This window comes from Salvelinus namaycush, chromosome 4 (genome assembly GCF_016432855.1).
Source record: "Salvelinus namaycush isolate Seneca chromosome 4, SaNama_1.0, whole genome shotgun sequence".
Taxonomy (NCBI): domain Eukaryota; kingdom Metazoa; phylum Chordata; class Actinopteri; order Salmoniformes; family Salmonidae; genus Salvelinus; species Salvelinus namaycush.
This window is the reverse complement of record NC_052310.1, coordinates 33,744,485-33,765,542: the sequence shown is the minus strand read 5'-3', so window position 1 is coordinate 33,765,542 and position 21,058 is coordinate 33,744,485. Positions and strand designations below refer to the sequence as shown.

At 40.8% G+C, this 21,058-nt stretch overlaps 1 protein-coding gene across 3 annotated transcripts in view; it reads right to left on the bottom strand.

Annotated features, from left to right (window-relative positions):
• Positions 1-20,696, bottom strand: part of LOC120046451 (protein FAM83H-like) — a 29,873-nt gene extending 9,177 nt beyond the window's left edge. The window contains exons 1-2 of one of the 3 annotated variants that reach the window (XM_038991700.1): positions 20,258-20,696; positions 15,364-15,827 (exon numbers count right to left, since the gene is read on the bottom strand). In XM_038991700.1, the coding sequence (XP_038847628.1) occupies positions 15,364-15,807 (444 nt within the window). In that variant the 5' untranslated portion in view covers positions 15,808-15,827; positions 20,258-20,696. The other 2 variants (XM_038991702.1, XM_038991701.1) reach the window with 2 other exon arrangements.
• Between the last annotated feature and the right edge of the window lie 362 nt (positions 20,697-21,058).

Below are 21,058 nucleotides of genomic sequence, written 5' to 3'. Positions count from 1 at the left end.
GGACGACCAGGCCATCCATCTGTGAGCTGAAGCTGAAGCGCAGCTGAGTCATGCAGCAAGACAATAATTAAAAACTCACAATCAAGTCTACATGAAAATGGCTAAAAAGCAACACATTTGAAGTTTTGGTATGGCCTAGTCCAGGTATTCCCAAACTTGGGTACGCGCAATGCCGTCCCGGGTACGCCATATAAAAATGTGATATTTTTTTTTTTAACATTTTTAAATAAATAACATTTGTTAAAAAAAACTACAAAAATTATTCACATTTTCAAACAGTCCATTTAGTAAGAACCGCGTCCATAGAGACACATACCACCTCTACTGGTAGTACTGCTACTACCAGCAGTACTACACCTGCAACTGTCGACAACACAAGTTGTTCTGCTTCCATGAGCACATCCAATGCTAGCATCAGTAATTCTACATTTGTTGTTAGCCCAGCTAGCATGTACACTGACAGTTGTGAATCTGATGCCACGGAAAAGCTACTGCCCCCTTACCCGGGAAAGCACCGAACAACAGACAGGGACGTTGGACCATCGAAGAGGTGCAAATATGATAAGAACTACATTGATTTGGGGTTCACTTACACTACCGTTCAAAATATTGGGGTCACTTAGAAACGTCCTTGTTTTTGAAAGAAAAGCAATTTTTTTGTCCATTAATCTTGCGACTATAGGGGGTGCTGTTTCAAATTAGCATAATTGTCTCTACAGATGAAACGGCTTCCTACTCAATTCTTGATCGTACAATATGCATATTATTACTATTATTGGATAGAAAACAGTCTCTAGTTTCTATAGGCGTTGGAATTTTGTCTCTGAGTGGAACAGAACTCATTCTACAGCAATTTCCCTGACATGGAGTCAGATTTCACACATTTTGGCCCCTGATCTGGAGTCAGTTTAAAGGCCACTGTTATTGCTATGAGGATACGGACACTGCTTACGTCTTCCCCTGGATGCCTTTACGTGATGACGCTTTGAACGGTATCGATTGCGCAATCACAGCCACTATAAATGGAAAAAACCTGTAGGTAGGAACTCTTTTCCAGATGCACCGGGCGCGCGGTGGACACCGACTTGCACTTTTTCCAAGCATTAGTGTAGGCAGTAATATTTCTCCGGTCATGTTTCTACTCGTTATAGGAGTTAAAAACATCATAAGGTAGTTAATTTGAACCGTTGTATAGCAATTTATATCCTTTTAGTGCGATTTTGAGGCATTGCTTTGTTGTGCACTTTGAAGCGCTGGGCACGTTTGGGGGTCCCGGTCGTACGTTAGTGGGCATTTCGACGGACAAGTGGACATCTTTCGACCAAAAGAAGATTAGACCCAAGAAAGGATTCTTTGCCCAAGATTCTGATGGAAGAACAGCTCACAGTAAGAACAATTTATGATGATAAATCGTGTTTCTGTCGAAAAATGTTACACGCTTACGCCGCCATTTTGTTTTGTATAGCTTCGCTCGGCGCAACCTGTATTGAAAAGTAAGGATCATTTAAAAAATGTAAATCAGCGATTGCATTAAGAACTAGTTTGTCTTTCGATTCCTGTCAACCCTGTATTTTTTAGTCAAGTATATGATTAGCTTTTGATTAAACTAGATCACTCAAAGATGGCGACCGACATTTCCAGGCTTGTTTTGCTACTATTTTCATTGTATAACCACGGTTTTTTATGGCTAAATATGCACATTTTCGAACAAACTGTATATGTATGTTGTAATATGATGTTACAGGAGTGTCATCTGAAGAATTCTGAGAAGGTTAGTGAAAAAATTAATATATTTTGGCGATGATACGATATCGCTCTCTTTGGCTAGAATCAGTGCTCGGGTAACGTTTGCGTATGTGGTATGCTAATATAACGATTTATTGTGTTTTCGCCGTAAAACACTTAGAAAATCTGAAATGTTGTCTGAATTCACAAGATCTGTGTCTTTCCATTGCTATGTGCTGTGTATTTTTAAGAAATGTTTTATGATGAGTAAATTGGTAATACACGTTGCTGTCTGTAGTAATTCTAGGAGCTTTGGTGAGATTTGTGATGCTGGCTGCAATGGCAAACTATGATTTATACCTGAAATATGCACATTTTTCTAACAAAACCTATCCTATACCATAAATATGTTATCAGACTGTCATCTGATGAGGTTTTTTCTTGGTTAGTGGCTATCAATATCTTAGTTTAGCCGAATTGGTGATAGCTACTGGTGTTGAGAGAAAATGGTGGACAAAGAAAAATGGTGATTTTTGCTAACGTGTTTAGCTAATAGATTTACATATTGTGTCTTCCCTGTAAAACATTTTAAAAATCTGAAATGGTGGCTTTATTCACAAGATCTGTATCTTTCATTAGGTGTCTTGGACTTGTGATTTAATGATATTTAGATGCTACTATTTAATTGTGACGCTATGCTAGCGATGCTAATCAGTGTGGGGGGGGGGTGGGGGGTGATCCCGGATCCGGGGTTGAGGCTCGTTAGAGGTTAAAATAACATAAAATTGATAAAAAATCTGTATTTAATATTGTATTTAAAAATCTACACTGTTGTAGACATTATTAATGTGGTAAATGACTATTGCAGCTGGAAATGGCAGATTTTTTATGGAAAATCTACATACTGTAGGTGTACAGAGGCCCATTATCAGCAACCATCACTGTCTACACTGTATTTCTGATCAATTTTATGTTATTTTAATGGACCAAAAATTAGCTTTTCTTTCAAAAACAAGGGCATTTCTAAGTGGTGCCAAACTTTTGAACGGTAGTCTATGTGCAAAAGTACTATCTCACAACTCGATGAAACCTTCCCTTTTTCGCAGACATAAAAATTTATTTAAACAAAAATAAGCCACAGGAGTTTTTGGGCGACAATTAAGATGACTTTTGAGTAGTAAGACATATGTAAAAGCAACAGATACCATTAATAAGAAGGGGCTAGAAGCATCTTATATGGTGAGCTACCGAGTAGCTAGGACAGGCAAGCCCCATACTATTGTGGAGGACTTAATTCTTCCTGCTGCCGCGGATATGGCTGGGACAATGCTGGGGGAAAAGGCCCAAAAAACTATACAGACAATGCCTTCATCAAACAACACTGTTTCACGAAGCATCAGTGACATGGCACGAGATGTTTTGAAACAGATACTGCTTCGCATACAAGCTAGTGAATTCTATGTGTTACAGCTGTATGAGTCAAAAGACGTGGCGGGCCTGGCACAGCTCCTGGTATATGTCCGTTACATTTATAGGGGGTCAATTAAGGAAGACATCCTCTTCTGCAAATCACTGGAAACCAGGACAACAGGAGAGGATATTTTTAAAGTACTGGACAGCTTTGTGACATCAAATGGACTTTGGTGGTCAAGATGTGTTGGTATCTGCACTGATGGCGCAAAAGCCATGACAGGGAGACATAGTGGAGTTGTAACGCACGTGCAAGCAGTTGCTCCCGACGCCACTTGGGTACACTGCAGCATCCACGAGAGGCTCTTGCTGCCAAGGGAATGCCTGACAGATTGAAAGACGTTTTGGACACTACAGTGAAAATGGTTAACTTTGTTAAAGCAAGGCCCCTGAACTCTCGTGTATTTTCTGCACTATGCAATGATATGGGCAGCGACCATGTAACGTTTTCACAACATACAGAAGTGTGCTGGTTAGCAAAGTATTGACACGCATGTTTTTATTGAGAGACAAGCTTAAAGTTTTCTTTACTGACCATAATTTTCACTTGTCTGATCGCTTGCATGGTGACGAGTTTCTCACATGACTGGCCTATCTGGGTGATATTTTTTCTCGCCTGAATGATCTGAATCTAAGATTTCAGGGACTCTCGGCAAATATATTCAATGTGTGGGACAAAATTGAGGCTATGATTAAGAAGTTGGAGCTCTTCTCTGTCTGCATAACAAGGACAACACACAGGTCTTCCCATCATTGTATGATTTCTTTGTGTGCAAATGAACTCAAGCTTATGGACAATGTCAAAGGTGATATAGCGGTGCACCTGAGTGAGTTGGGTGTGCAATTACGCAGGTACTTTCCCGAAACGGATGACACAAACAACTGGATTCGTTATCCCTTTCATGCCCTGCCTCCAGTCCACTTACCGATATCTGAACAAGAGATTCTGTGAAAATGTAATTGAATCAGAAGCCACTGCCAGATTTCTGGATTGGGCTGCGCTCAGAGTATCCTGCCTTGGCAAATTGCTGTTATTAAGACACTGATGCCCTTTGCAACCACGTACCTATGTGAGAGTAGATTCTCGGCCCTCACTAGCATGAAAACGAAATACAGGCACAGACTGTGTGTGGAAAATGATTTAAGACTGAGACTCTCTCCAATACAACCCAACATTGCAGAGTTATGTGCATCCTTTCAAGCATACCCTTCTCATTAACCTGTGGTGAGTTATTCACCATTTTTAATTAACAAATTTTATATGTAAGATGTTTAAATAAAGAGCAAAATTATTGATTATTATTATTTGTGCCCTGGTTCTATAAGAGCTCTTTGTCACTTCCCACGAGCCGGGTTGTGACAAAAACTCACACTCATTCTAATGTTTAATAAATGTATTGTATAGTGTGTGTGTGGCAGGCTTACAATGATGTCAAAAAACAACATTTGAGAGTGTGCTGACCCTTGTGCTAGAGGGGTTACGCAGCTGGAGGTTGAATGTTTGAAGGGGTACAGGACTACAAAAAGTTTGGGAACCACTGGCCTAGTCAAAGTCCAGACCTATCTCAGTTGAGATGTTGTGGCAGGACTTGAAATGAGCAGTTCATGCTTGAAAATCCACAAATATCGCCAAGTTAAAGCAGTTCTGCATGCAAGAGTGGACATAAATTCCTCCACAGTGATGTGAGAGACTGAGAGGGCTGCCTCGCTTCTAGTTCTTAGGAAACTTCGCAGTATTTTGTTTTTTATGTATTATTTATTACATTGTTAGCCCAGAAAATGTTGTGTGTTATTACATACAGCCGGGAAGAACTATTGGATATCAGAGCGGCGGTAACTCACCAGCACTACCAGCATTACAACCAGGAATATGACTTTCCCTAAGCGGATCCTTTGTTTGCACCACCCAGGGCAAATTAACTGATTCCAGAGGCCGACCCAAAACAACGCCGGTGGAGAAGAAGAATTCGGAGCGGTCTTCTAGTCAGACTTAGGAGGTGCGCACACCACCCACCGCTAATGTTCAGTCCCTGGATAACAAAGTTGACGAGATCAGGGCAAGGGTTTCTTTCCAGAGAGACATCAGGGATTATAACATACTCTGTTTCACGGAAACATGTCTCTCTCGGGATATACTGTCGGAGTCGGGCCAGCCATCTGGTTTCTCAGTTCATTGCACTGACAGGAATAAACATCTCTCTGGGAAGAGGAAGGGCGGGGTGTATGTGCCATGTCTAACGACTCCTGGTGTAATTGTAATAATATACAGGAACTCAAGTCCTTTTGTTCACCCGACCTAGAATACCTTGTAATCAAATGCCGACCCTGTTATCTCCCATGAGAATTCTCTTCGGTTATTGTCACAGCCGTGCATATCCCCCCTCTAGCCGATACCACGACAGCCCTCAAGAACTTCACTGAACTTTGTGCTAACTGGAAATCTTTTGACAATGGCGCCGAAGGAGATGGCCGCCGTTTTACGATCCCGTAACCAATTTTTCTATTGTGTATGTTTTTTCGCGTTATTTGTAAGTTATTTTGTACATAATGTTTCTGCCACTGTGTCTTATGACCGAAAAGAGCTTTTAGATATCAGGACAGCGATTACTCACCCCATACTGGAAGAATACTTTTTCTTCAATGAGTAGGGGGGGAGGGATTTACTTCAGACTCCTGACAAGGCCCTCATCCCCGTCATTCACAGGAGAAAGAGACAGAGGTATCGTGGACGAAGATCTGGGTGCCTTGTTAGGATCCGTCGCCAAAAGGGTAATATACCTTTACCATCGGTCCTATTAGCCAACGTACAATCAATCGATAATAAAATAGACGAACTACGATCACGTATATCCTACCAATGAGACATTAACTGATTTCTGCTATCATAAAAGCCTGGGTTTTCTGCACGTTAACACCATAAGCTTATTACCTAAAAATAATAAATTGAAAGTGTGGGTTCACAGCTCAAATCCAGATGTGTTGGTCATTAGTGAGACATGGTTAAGGAAGAGTATTATAAATACTGATGTTAACCTTTCTGGTTATAACCTTTTTCAGCAAGACAGATCTTCCAAAGGTGGGGGAGTGGCAATCTTTACCAAGGATCACTTTCAGTGCTCGGTTGTCTCCACCAAGTCTGTCCCCAAACAATTTGATTTGCTGGTTTTAAGCATTAAACTTTCAAATAGCTCTTTGTTGACTGTTGCTGGATGCTACCGTCCTCCATCAGCACCAGCCTGTACCCTACCTGCCTTAAGCTCTCTCCTGGCCCCTTACACTAAGTATGAATTTGTCCTGCTAGGTGACCTAAACTGGGACATGCTTAACCCACCTGACCAAGTCCTAAAGCAATGGGACTCCCTAAATCTTCCTCAGATTATTGCCAATCCGACAAGGTATGACTCCAACCACCCAGAAAAGGCTACTCTCCTTGATGTTATCCTCACAAATAATCCTGGTAGGTATCAGTCTGGCGTTTTCTGTAATGACCTCAGTGATCACTGTTTTACAGCCTGTGTTCGTAATGGCTGCTCAGTGAAACAACCTGTCCTGATTTGTTATAGACACTTGCAAAAAACTTTAATGAGCAAGCCTTCCTTCATGATCTGGCCTCTGTAAAATGGTATAGAATCAGCTTGATCCCCCCTTTTTTGATATTTTCAGTGGTATTGTTAACGGTGATCTTGCAGAGTTACTCCACCTCAAGAATTGCATTTGGCGAAAGGCTCGGCACATGCATACTCAGGCTGACTGGCTCTTGTTCAGGCAAATGAGAAATAAGTGCACTAAGGCTATTCGGAAGGCCAAAGTTACTTACTTTAAGGAGCAGTTCTCTCTCTGTGGGTCTAACCCCAAGAAGTTCTGGAAAACAGTTAAAGACCTGGATAATAAACCCTTCTCCTCACAGCTGCCCATGTCCCTTAATGTTGATGATGTGGTTGTAACTGACAAGAAGCACATGGCTGAGCTCTTTAATCACCACTTCATTAAGTCAGGATTCCTATTTGACTAAGCCATGCCTCCTTGCCCGTCGAACATTTCCTCATCTCCCACCCCTTCTAATGCGACTATCCCCGATGCTTCTCCCTCTTTTCCCCTGCTCCGCTACAAAGTTTCTCCCTGCAGGCAGTCACTGAGTCCGAGGTGCTAAAGGAGCTCCTGAAACTTGACCCCAAAAAACCATCTGCAGATGGTTTAGACCCTTTCTTCTTTAAGGTTGCTGCCCCTATCATCGCCAAGCCTTTCTCCGACCTTTTTAACCTGTCTCTCCATTCTGGGGAGGTTCCCATTGCTTGGAAGGCAGCTACGGTTCGTCTTTTATTTAAAGGGGGAGATCAAGTTGGTCCTAACTGTTTATAGGCCAATTTCTATTTTGCCCATATTATCAAAAGTGTTGGAAAAACTTGTCAATAATCAAAAGATTGGCTTTCTTGATGTCTATAGTATTATCTCTGGTATGCAATCTGGTGTCCGCTCAGGTTATGGATGTGTCACTGCAACCTTAAAGGTCCTCAATGATGTCACTATTACCCTTGATTCTAAGCAATGTTGTGCTGCTGTTTTTATTGACTTGGCCAAAGCTTTTGATACGGTAGACCATTCCATTTTTGTGGGCCGGCTAAGGAGTATTGGTGTCTTTGAGGTGGCTTTGACCTGGTTTGCTAACTACCTCTCTCAAAGAGTGTAGTGTATGAAGTCAGAAAATCTGCTGTCTCAGTCACTGCCTTTCACCAGGGAGTAACCCAAGGCTCAATCCTAGGCCCCACGCTCTTCTCAATTTACATCAACAACATAGCTCAGGCAGTAGGAAGCTCTCTCATCCATTTATATACAGATGATAGTCTTTTACACAGCTGGCCGCTCCCCGGATCTTCCCAAAGCTCTACAACAAAGCTTTCTTAGTGTCCAACAAGCTTTCTTTACCCTTAACCTTGTTCTGAGCATCTCCAAAACAAAGGTCATGTGGTTTGGTAAGAAGGAGGCCCCTCTCCCCACAGGTGTGATTACTACCTTTGAGGGTTTAGAGCTTGAGGTAGTCACCTTATACAAGTACTTGGGAGTATGGCTAAATGGAAGTTTACATACACCTTAGCCAAATACATTTAAACTCAGTTTTTCACAATTGCTGACATTTAATCCTAGTAAAAATTCCCTGTCTTAGGTCAGTTAGGATCACCACTTTATTTTAAGAATGTGAAATGTCAGAATAATAGTAGAGAGAATGATTTATTTCAGCTTTTATTTCTTTCATCACATTCCCAGTGGGTCAGAAGTTTACATACACTCAATTAGTATTTGGTAGCATTGGCTTTAAATTGTTTAACTTGGGTCAAATGTTTTGGGTAGCCTTCCACAAGCTTCCCACAATAAGTTGGGTGAATTTTGGCACATTCCTCCTGACAGAGCTGGTGTAACTGAGTAAGGTTTGTAGGCCTCCTTGTTCGCACACGCTTTTTCAGTTCTGCCCACAAATGTTCTATAGGCTGGAGGTCAGTGCTTTGTGGTGGCCACTCCAATACTTTGACTTTGTTGTCCTTAAGCCATTTTGCCACAACTTTGGAAGTCTGCTTGGGGTCATTGTCCATATGGAAGACCCATTTGCGACCAAGCTTTAACTTCCTGACTGATGTCTTGAGATTTTGCTTCAATATATCCACATAATTTTCCTGCCTCCTGATGCCATCTATTTTGTGACGTGCACCAGTCCATCCTGTAGCAAAGCACCCCCACAACATGATGCTGCCACTCCCGTGCTTCACGGTTGGGATGTTGTTCTTCGGCTTGCAAGCATCCCCCTTTTTCCTCCAAACATAACGATGGTCATTATGGCCAAACAGTTCTATTTTTGTTTCAGCAGACCAGAGGACATTTCTCCAAAAAGTATGATCTTTGTACCCATGTGCAGTTGCAAACCGTAGTCTGGCTTATTTATGGCTGTTTTGGAGCAGTGGCTTCTTCCTTGCTGAGCGGCCTTTCAGGTTATGACGATATAGGACTCGTTTTACTGTGGATATAGATAATTTTGTACCTGTTTCCTCCAGCATCTTCACAAGGTCGTTTGCTGTTGTTCTGGGATTGATTTGCACTTTTCGCACCAAAGTACGTTCATCTCCAGGAAACAGAATGCGTCTCCTTCCTGAGCGGTATGACGGCTGCCTGGTCCCATGGTGTTTATACTTGCGTACTATTGTTTGTACAGATGAACGTGGTACCTTCAGGTGTTTGGAAATTGCTCCCAAGGATGAACCAGACTTGTGGTTTACAATTTTTTTCTGAGGTCTTGGCTGATTTCTTTTGATTTTTCCATGATGTCAAGCAAAGAAGCACTGAGTTTGAAGGTAGGCCTTGAAATACACTCACAGGTACACCTCCAATTGACTCAAATTTTGTCAATTAGCCTATCAGAAGCTTCTAAAGCCATGACATATTTTCTGGAATTTTCCAAGCTGTTTAAAGGTACAATCAACTTACTGTATGTAAACTTCTGACCCACTGGAATTGTGATACAGTGAATTATAAGTGAAATAATCTGTCTGTAAACAATTATTGGAAAAATGACTTGTTTCATGCACAAAGTAGATCTCCTAACCGACTTGCTTAACAAGAAATTTGTGGAGTGGTTGAAAAACGAGTTTTAATGACTCCAACCTAAGTGTATGTAAACTTCCGACTTCAACTGTATCAAAGCTGCAGGCTAAAGTTAATTCTAGACTTGGTTTCCTCTATCGTAATCGCTCTTCTTTCACCCCAGCTGCCAAACTAACCCTGATTCAGATGAACATCCTATCCATGCTAGATTACAGAGATGTAATTTATTGATCGGCAGGTAAGGATGCTCTCGAATGGCTAGATGTTCTTTACCATTCGGCCATCAGATTTGCCACCACTGCTCCTTCTATGGCACATCACTGCACTCTATTCTCCTCTGTAAACTGGTCATCTCTGTATACCCGTCGCAAGACCCACTGGTTTATGCTTATTTATAAAACCTTCTAAGGCCTCACTCCCCCTGAGATACAGTATGTACTGCAGGCCTCATCCTCCACATGCAACACCCATTCTGCCAGTCACATTCTGTTAAATGTCCCCAAAGCACACACATCCCTGGGTCGCTCCTCTTTTCAGTTCGCCACTGCTAGCGACTGGAACAAGCTGCAACAAACACTCAAACTGGACAGTTTTATCTCAATCTTCAAAGACTCAATCATGGACACTTTTACTGAGAGTTGTGGCGGCTTTGTGGGATGTATTGTTGTCTCCACCTTCTTGTCCTTTGTGCTGTTGTCTGTGCCTAATAATGTTTTGTGCTGCTACCATGTTGTTGTCATGTTGTGTTGTTACCATGCTGTGTTTTCATTGGTTGCTGCCTTGCTATGTTGTTGTCTTAGGTCTCTCTTTATGTAGTGTTGTGTTGTCTCTCTTGTCGTGATGTGTGTTTTGTCCTATATTTATATGTTATTTATTTGTTTTATTTTTAATCCCAGCCCCCGTCACTGCAGGAAGACTTTTGCCTTTTGGTAGGCCATCATTGTAAATAAGTTTGTTCTTAACTGACTTGCCTAGTTAAATGAAGGTTAAATAAATATTTTTTACATTTTTTATTAACAACTGTAATATCTTATGTTTCACAGAGTCATGGCTGAACGACGACATCTCCTGAGTGCAAGAGGCGCCACTACAGTCCCTGGTTCGAATCCAGTCTGTATCACATCCGGCCGTGATTGGGAGTCTCATAGGGCGGCGCACTATTGGCCCAGCCCCGTCCGGGTTTGGCTGGGGTAGGCCGTCATTGTAAATAAGAATGTGTTCTTAACTGTCTTGCCTAGTTAAATTAAACAAAAACAAACAAATCTGATGAAAAGCTGTAGACCACACTATTTACACGAGAGAGTTTTCATCTATATTTTTTGTAGCTGTCTACATACCACCACAAACCGATGCTGGCACTAAGACCGCACTCAATGCGCTGTATTCGGCCATAATTTCCTGCATTAAAGGGATTTAATGCAGAAAAACTAAAATCCGTTTCATCTAATTTCTACCAGCATGTTAAATGTGCAACCAGAGGGGAAAAAAACTCTAGACCACCTTTACTCCACACACAGAGATGCATACAAAGCTCTCCCTCGCCCTCCATTTGTCAAATCTGACCATAATTCTATCCTCCTGATTCCTGCTTACACGCAAAAACTAAAGCAGGAAGCACCAGTGACTCGGTCAATAAGAAAGTGGTCAGATGAAGCAGATGCTAAGCTACAGGACTGTTTTGCTAGCACAGACTGGAATATGTTCTGGGATTCTTCCGATGGCATTGAGGTGTACAACACATCAGTCACTGGCTTCATCAATAAGTGCATCGATGACGTCATCCCCACAGTGACCATACATACATACTCCAACCAGAAGCCATGGATTACAGGCAACATCCGCACTGAGCTAAAGGGTAGAGCTGTTGCTTTCAAGGAGGGGGACTCTAACCCGGAAGCTTATAAGATATCCCGCTATTCCCTCCGATGAACCATCAAACAGGCAAAGCGTCAATGCAGGACTAAGATTGATTCGTACTACACCGGCTCCGACGTTCGTCGGATGTGGCAGGGCTTGCAAACTATTACAGACTACAAAGGGAAGCACAGTTATGAGCTGCCCAATGACACGAGCCTACCAGATGAGCTAAATTACTTCTATGCTCGCTTCGAGGCAAGTAACACTGAAGCAGTCTGCTGTCCCCACTTGCTTCAAGATGGCCACCATTGTTCCTGTACCCAAGAATGCAAAGGTAACTGAACTAAATGACTATCACCCCGTAGCACTCACTTCTGTCATCATGAAGTGCTTTGAGAGACTAGTCAAGGATCATATCACCTCCACCTTACCTGTCACCCTAGACCCACTTCAATTTGCTTACCGCCCCAATAGGTCCACAGACGATGCAATCGCCATCACATTGCATCCATCTGGACAAGAGGAATACCCATGTAAGAATGCTGTTCATTGACTATAGCTCAGCATTCAACACCATAGTACCCTCCATGCTCATCATTAAGCTTGAGGCCCTGGGTCTGAACTCCGCCCTGTGCAATTAGGTTCTAGACTTCCTGACGTGTCGCCCCCAGGTGGTGAAGGTAGGAAACAACATCTCCACTTCGCTGATCCTCAACACTGGGGCCACACAAGGGTGCGTGCTCAGCCCCCTCCTATACTCCCTGTTCACCCATGCACGCCTCCAACTCAATCATCAAGTTTGCAGACGACACAACAGTAGTAGGCTTGATTACCAACAACGACGAGACAGCCCACAGGGAGGAGGTGAGCGGTCTGGGAGTGTGGTGTCAGAAAAATAACCTCACGCTCAACATCAACAAAACAAAGGATATGATCGTGGACTTCCAAAAACAGTAGAGGGTGCACCCCCCTATCCACATTGACGGGACAGCAGTGGAGAAGGTCGAAAGTTTTAAGTTCCTTGGCGTACATATCACTGACAAACTGAAATGGTACATCCACACAGACAGTTTGGTGAAGGAAGCACAACAGCGCCTCTTCAACCTCAGGAGGCTGAAGAATTTTGGCTTGTCATCCAAAACCCTCACAAACTTTTACAGATGCACAATTGAGAGCATCCTGTCGGGCTGCATCACCATCTGGTACGGCAACTGCACCGCCCACAACTGCAAGGCTCTCCAGAGGGTGGTGCGGTCTACACAACGCATCACCGGGGGCATCACCTGCCCTCCAGAACACCTACAGCACCAGATGTCACAGGAAGGCCTAAAAGATCATCAAGGACAACAACCACTCGAGCCACTGCCTCCAGAAGGTGAGGTCAGTACAGGTGCATCAAATCTGGGACCGAGAGACTGAAAAACAGCTTCTATCTCAAGGTCATCAGACTGTTAAATAGCCATCACTAGCACAGAGAGGCTGCTGCCTACATAAACATACTTGAAATCATTGCCCACTTTAATAAATGGAACACTAGTCACTTTAATAATGTTTACATATCTTGCACTACTCATCTCATATGTATATACTGTATTCTATACTATCTACTGTATCTTAGTCTATGCTGCTCTGACATTACTCAACCATATATTTATATATTCTTAATTCCATTCCTTTACTTAGATTTGTGTGTATTAGGTATTGGTTGTGAAGTTGTTAGATATTACTTGTTAGATATTGTTGCACTAGAAGGAACTAGAAGCACAAGCATTTCGCTACACCCGCAATAACATCTGCTAAACACGTGTATGTGACCAATACAATTTGATTTGACTCGATCAACAACTACAGGAAGCATTTGGTTGCAGTCATTGCAGTTAAAGGTGGCACAACCAGTTATTGAGTGTAAGGGGGTAATACATTTTTCACACAAGGGAATTGGGTGTTGCATAAATTTTTCACACAAGGGAATTGGGTGTTGCATAACTTTGTTAATTAAATAAATTAAATAAGTATATAGTAAGTAAGATCTGATAACATTCAGCAGAAAAATATGCAAAAAAAATGTAATCAGAAAGGGGGAAAATACTTTTTAGCTCTAACTTTTAGAGCTATAAGCTATTATGGCCCCATCACTGAAAGTTACAACTCACAGGAACACATGTATCCTGTTTCCTTCTACGATGCTCATAAGCCTTGCAGGTCTCATTAGAAGGGACAGTGACATAACTGCAATTGAAAGCAATGCAGATCTTATTTTCTAGACACACAATTCCTACCTGATGATCTTCCCTGATGTTTTCGTGAACTTTGCAAAACATTTTGAATGCATTTTAGTCACTTTGTGATGCAAGTAAAAAATGTAATCAAATTATTTCACATATTTTCTTATTAGCCTTATGAACATACATTTGTTACAGTTTCTATCTGTGCTAGAAAAAAATAGTAGTATATCGGTATTGGCCTGCAATATCCACATTGGTGCATCTCTTATTGAATGTCTAAAACCAGATAAAAATATAATATTTTGAAATAACTGCCTTGGCCTTGTGGTTAAAAAGTCCACCCTGAGATTGAAAGGTTGGGGGTTTGATGCCCAGTTGAGAATTGGACCTGATGCCTCTCTGCTTGACACATTAAGCATTAAGGAGTTGAATTAGGGGTTAGGCCCTGCAACAGACTACTGTCCTGTCCAGGGGGGGTACTTGTATATCAAGCTGCTTCACGCTACAGAAGCAGAAGATAGGCTCTTGGCCTTTCTGTCTCAGACAAGACTTACCAAGGCTTGTTTTACACCTGGGCCTTGTTATGGATAAAACCAGTACAGACAGATTGGTACAAGGTACCTGCCCCAAAAATATTTGTACATGTTGAGAATATTCACCAACAGAGGATATTTGAATAGTAATCTTCATGTGCACCTCAAAAAACAAACAAGGTTTTTTTATGTTTGAATATTTTCTGTATATAAAGTGGCAAGCCAACCATTATATTTCCTACATTGTCCTTAAAACTCCACTAAATGTTTTATTTCCTTTACTTTACTATGTTTTCTACCAACCTTCCAGAGAAGCCATGAGTAATGGCAAACCTTGTTAAAGGCCCAGTGCAGTCAAAACTCTGTATCATATCAAATTTGGTATCATATTGTATAACAGCTTATCATTTCAACTGTTATTTCCTGATAGTTGCTGGTTGAAAATAAAATCAACACAGGATGTTTTAATCAGCAGGTTTTGCGTGGGTGGTTAAATATAATAGGTTATATTTCCCTCCCATTAGGCCCTTCTGCTCTGGTGGATTGATTTACACTGTGGTTAAAGCCCCACTTTGATCCCCCCCACTCAGACCACTCCCAGACAGTCCTAGTGACATTCTTGCTTGAGAAATAGTTTTTTTGCAACAAAACATTATTTTCTTTTTGACCACTTTAATGGAAAACTATTATAGTAAGGCACTTAATTGTTAACCAGAAATTATTTGATATTGAGATCAAAAACAGCTGCATTGGACCTGCAGGAAAATTATTTTACATTTGCTAAAAAAATCTAGGGGAGGACCCCCACACCCCGCCTAAATTGGGCTCCCCCCATGTTCAAAAACCGACTATGCCCCTGATTCTACATTTACTATTATACTATTGCATATCCTTTCTGTTACACAACATATTGCCCAACAGAATCAGTTAGTATAGTTAGTATAATATGGAGCTGATCGACATACTTGTTGAGCATTCTTGATAAGTCGACGAGCCTGCGCCTTGATACTGGGCATATCTGGCTCAGAGGGGTTAACCAGCGTGGTGACCTCGGTGGGGCCTATGAAGTGATGCTGTTGGGGCCAGCCAAGGTCAAGACCAGGTGCATCCAAGTCAGAGTGCACAGGCCAGTATGTGTCTGAAGAGCCATCTCCCTCAGACTCTACATACGGGAGCTCTGGCTGAGTGCTCTGGTACGGAATTTGCACTGTGCACCTAATGTGCTCAATTTCCTGTCTGGAGAGGAAGTCCACCACATCCGCACTCTGGAGGAATTGATAATAGCCCTCCAAGTCATCCTCCACAAGTGCGTCAATGGCCAGCCGGTACTCCTCGCGGAAGTGGGAAGGCAGGTATTTGGGGTCCAGGGGGTTATCCCCGGCTGAGGAACACTGAGAGCGGTGCGCCATACTGATTCCTGAGAGAGAACCTGAGAGGGTACACACAATATGAGAACTTGGTAGTGAGGAGGGATGGAAACAAAGTTATATGGTGGCAGATGTGTAGGCTATGAACAATTCTGCTTATTTATGGGTGATTTTGCAAATGCGGGCCTTTTTGTGTCTCAGGGTTAGATTTGTAAAATAAAATGTTAATTTCAAACAACAAAAAAATCACATTCATTAAGTAGAGACTAAAATAATCTTAAACTTTTTTTTCCAACTTTCAATGTTTTTTGTTTGTTTATTTTCTAAAGCCTTTCATGTCTGGATTTCACTGTTTTGCACAGGTTTGTCCTGTCTTACACCCAGACTTTTGACATTCTACTATGTATTACACTTACAAAAGTCTTGATAATTAGAAAATATTTAATGCACCCGTTTTTAAAAAGAGGCAAATAAATGGACACAATATAAATATTAGATGTGCATAAGCCATTTGTTTGTTAGTTTTTTACACAAAATACAGTCGTCTCTACGTGTTGTGTTATTGCCACCACGACAAGCAAATTACATGATAATAACGTTGTCACGCCCTGACCTTAGAGATCCTTTTTATGTCTCTATTTTGGTTTGGTCAGGGCGTGAGTTGGGGTGGGCATTCTATGTTTTGTGTTTCTATGATTTTCTATTTCTATGTTTTGGCCGGGTATGGTTCTCAATCAGGGACAGCTGTCTATCGTTGTCTCTGATTGGGAACCATATGCAGGCCTTGGTTCCCAATCAGAGAAAAAAGGTAGCTTTTTTCCCCCACCGTTCTTTGTGGGAAGTTGACTTTGTTTAGGGCACATAGCCTTTGAGCTTCACGGTTTGTTTTTGTAATGTTTATTGTTTTGTTCGGGGTCATTTTGATTTAAATAAAGAAACTGTATGCTCACCACGCTGCACCTTGGTCCTCTCCTTTAAACGGCCGTGACAAATGTTTTTTTTTAAGTTTGTGTACTTGTTACCATGGATATGAATAGTGACAGTGGAGCACATGGATGATGTCATGGAGGGAGGTTCAAATTTTGATGCCGGGAAATTATAGAAAAATAAAGGTAAATATGACTTGAGAAGATAATATTGTACGTCATTACCAAATAGGCTATAATGTCATCAAATTATGTTAGATTTGTAAAAATTGTTTTAATTATGTGTATTTAGGATACATTATATGCTAGCTGTTCAACTGGATTTAGCATACTAGAATCCCTGCAATTTATGACCAAATACTGTAAAAATGTCATTCCCACCACACGTTATTACCACCACATAATGAACTGTGATGCAAAGGACAGAATGTGGTGGTAATGACAAAATGTATTAGTTCATACATTTTTACTTACCTTAAGACCTGAAAAGAAACATAAATTACATATGATCATGGTTAAGTTGAAATTGAACACTTATTTGCTAAATAAGACCATTACATTTTGTATTATGTTAGGATGATTGCGTAATTTTCATGTCTATTTATGTGATTTTCTATGGTTATTACTGACTTTAATTATTATTATTTTTACTTTAATATAAGATACCCCCTTAAATCGACCAAGGAGAGGACAATGACATGTATTAACAAAATCAAACAAGATCCTATAAGATACCAAGAGTATCATAAGAAACAAAAAGATACCTCAAGAGAAAAGAAAGTGGTGAACTGAAACCCATCTCACAACTTTCCCAGTGAGAAAAAGGGGGGGGGGGGGGGGCAATGGAAAATAAACCAAAGAAACAGAAGATCAACTATCCAGAAATGAGTGGTTATGGAGTCATACATGTCAAGGAAAACACCACATCACTCACCTGAAGTCTTACAGCTACAGAATGATGACCTATCTGCCCCTCAAATGGCACCGGATTCCCCCTCCTATTAAAACTCGTAAATCCCAAGACAGAGGAAGGTGGAAAAAAAACAGATCCAAAGTCTACAGAGATCTATGTATGGCAAATATGAAGTTGGAGGCCACGGGAAAGAAAAATGAGAAAGTATTACAAGAAATATATGATAGATTGTCAGAGAAGATCCGTATTTTGGATTCTCTCAGAACAAAAACACCAAATGCGGTCAAAGCCACAGAATCTGAGAAGAATAACATAACACCATCATATCAGAGATGCGAGATAAATATCAGAAGCAACAGAGTGCAAAAGACCAACAAGTGATATCCAAGGTTTTGGCTGGGAAATTACTAAAAAGTATTCCATGGTGAAAATGGCCCACAGAGAATTTGGATTCTCTGCGAAGACAACGTGTGGAAACAACAAACGGCCAGCCTGTCTGCAGTACTCAAGAAAGAAACATTTGAATGCAATTAGCCCAGCAATAGAAGGTGAAATAAAAATGCTCTTTGAATGTGATAACAACCGAGCATCAACAGGAAAAAGGGTAAGATTGACAAGACACAAGAATAAAATGCAGAAGCAATAACTGAACGACACACTGGCAAAACTCCATCAGAAGTTAGAACTATCAGAGGTCAAGCTGTCATACACAGAGTTCACCAAAAGATGTCCCTTTTGGATTGTCAATCCATCAGTGAAAGACAGGGAGACATGCCGGTGTAAGACACATGCTAACCTTCAGTTCATAGCAGACAAGTTGTTATATCACAGAGTGGTTAAAAGCAGCAACATTTAAGAATTGGTTGGGTCTTTGTGTTGCGAGAAGATGACCAAATAGTGCATGTATCGAGAGTGCCCTCTTTGCAAAGAGAAAGAGCTGCAGACTTCCGCTTTTGATGGTGGACGACAAACATGGTGGTTTGAGTAGAATGCAAGGCAGAATAGTGAGAGAAAAAAACAAAAGATGGAACAAAAGAGAAGTTTAATGTCCATTTGACTGTAAAGGAGAAGGTGTACGGTACCCTTCAAACTCTACTGGAAGACTTCACATGCAATTTGAAGAACAAACTTGGGAAACATACAATAAAATTAAACATGCACAACTGTGACATTAAAATGTATTTTTCATCAGTTGTTTTATATGAAATGTAATTTGTCATTACCGCAATGCTAAGTCATTACCATCACGGAACATATTTTTGAGGAAACGGTGAACTAAATTACAATTGATATTGATGATTTTTCCAATAGGCGAACCTGTTCTTAAGATAATACGATTTTGATGTGGTAAATACATGTTTCTGAGTATCATCAATGTATATATGGACATTTAGACATGACAATGATGAATATATATAATTAAGAACTTCCAAATAGTAAAAAAAAGCATGATTTTAAAAAAATCATGAGAAATGTTTTATAAAATACCTTAAGCACAATTTCTGTGATTTCCTTTTCAACTAAGATAGCACATTTTATAACGTGGTGGTAATGACATTTCCCCTCGGGTATTTGGGGAAACTGATAAAATTCGGAAATGTAGTATTGTCTCAGCCACTATTAGATCTTGTTTCCAGACAGAGTGAAGAAAATATTCAGATAGATAAAAAATAAGTTTCAAGAGTTTTCATTTTCTAAAATATTTAACATCCAAAAGCACCCGTATTTGCAAAATCAGCCTTAAACAAAATATGTCACCATTTACATATTCATATTCTCTTGTGCATGTCCCTGTGTAACCCAACACTAAAACAAAGTGGAAAGGGGGATATATGCCACAGGCTAAAAAGGCTTATGGAGTGGCTCCTCCCCCTGGCACAACAGTCAATTCTTACTCCATTTGCAAGTTCATATTTAGGCAGGCTGACATGAAAGGACAGAAATACCAAAGACCATACAGTGTGAAGAAGATAGGCTAAAACTGCTTCTCCAATAGAAATCCCTGATCACGCTTGTAGGCGATGTCATGGCGACATTGGCTAGCAAAGCTCATGCGTAGAAACACGTCTTCGGATCTAAAAGTCGTCTCGCGCCGAACTGCGCATGTGCAGGCCGTCAAAGGCACTCATTCCATATAGGTAACTTTCAGGTTTGAGTAATAACATGTTCAACTACTGAAGAATCTAGTTTGTGCCTTTAGATTACGAGAAAATTAACAACTAAGGAAATTTTTTTCACTTGTCTGATTGACTTCTCAAACACCGTCCTGTTCTGTTTGGTCTGTTTCGCAAGCGTTCCCGGAAGTTTAGCGATGTTGCGCCTCTGGGTTTAGAAACTCTGTGGAAATACAGTACTCAAAAGCCCAACATAATGCAAAAAATGATGAGGATAATGAGACTATTAAAAAACATACACTTAACATAATAGTTTTTCTAGGAAATATCTATAACTTCGGGGACAATTATGTTTCTCAGCTCAACAAAATAACCTTGCTATTTTGGTGTTTGAATAAAGTAGGTATACATCTCCAAAACAAATCCAACGAACAAATCTATATGTTGATTTAAAAAAGAGTATAGCCTAAATATCAACCAAGAGAGAAATGTTACACATCATCTTCCCATATGTTTACTGAAACAATTTGAGAACTCACTTTATGGCTCAACTGAGATTCTTCGTGAATTGAATACGTCCATGGTTTCAGTTTAGGCTGTTTGTTACTATTTAGTCCTTCTCTCGAAACTTATTCTCCAATGAGACTGTATCGCATTCCTAGTCCGTGCTGAACTCGTCAAAAAGAGCGTGCTGCTTGGCTTTATCACCTACTCCGACAGAACCTGTTTATTTTCATGCTTGCTTGAGGCATGTTAGGGAGAACAGAAGAGTAGCAGAAATGAGAAAAACGCCCGTCTCACATATTGCTGACGACTTCTGCCCCGCCTCAACTTTACAGATTGCAACTGCAAATGTTCCCCCAAAAAATTACAGTTATTTTGTAGCACGGATATATGAACCCTCAGCCTTCCACACTCGGATATAATAGGAAAGTGAACTCTGAACATTGAACTCTGTCTAGTGTCGTTCCCTGCAGAACAGTCATCTGGTGATAGGACTGTATAAATATTGGTAATTGTCTTGGTAGTCTTTGTCAACTGTTAACGATAATCATGGCCGGCGCCAGAACAGATGGATGGGCATTTGATTTCCAGAGGGGGACACATTTTTTTAATGCGAATTTGTTTAAAAGAGACACGTTTTTTCATGCGAATTTGTTTAATGGGTGTTATAGTAAAGACCAGTGAGTTTCAAGTTTGGGGAAGCTTACAATTTATCCTACCATTTCTACCGATCTGCGTGCCAGCTCTGATTTGCATATGCGCATTTTTTGTGGAAGTTTCATTTCAATAATAATGTTTTCGTTTTTCTAAATCATTGTCACCTGGTTAATCATACA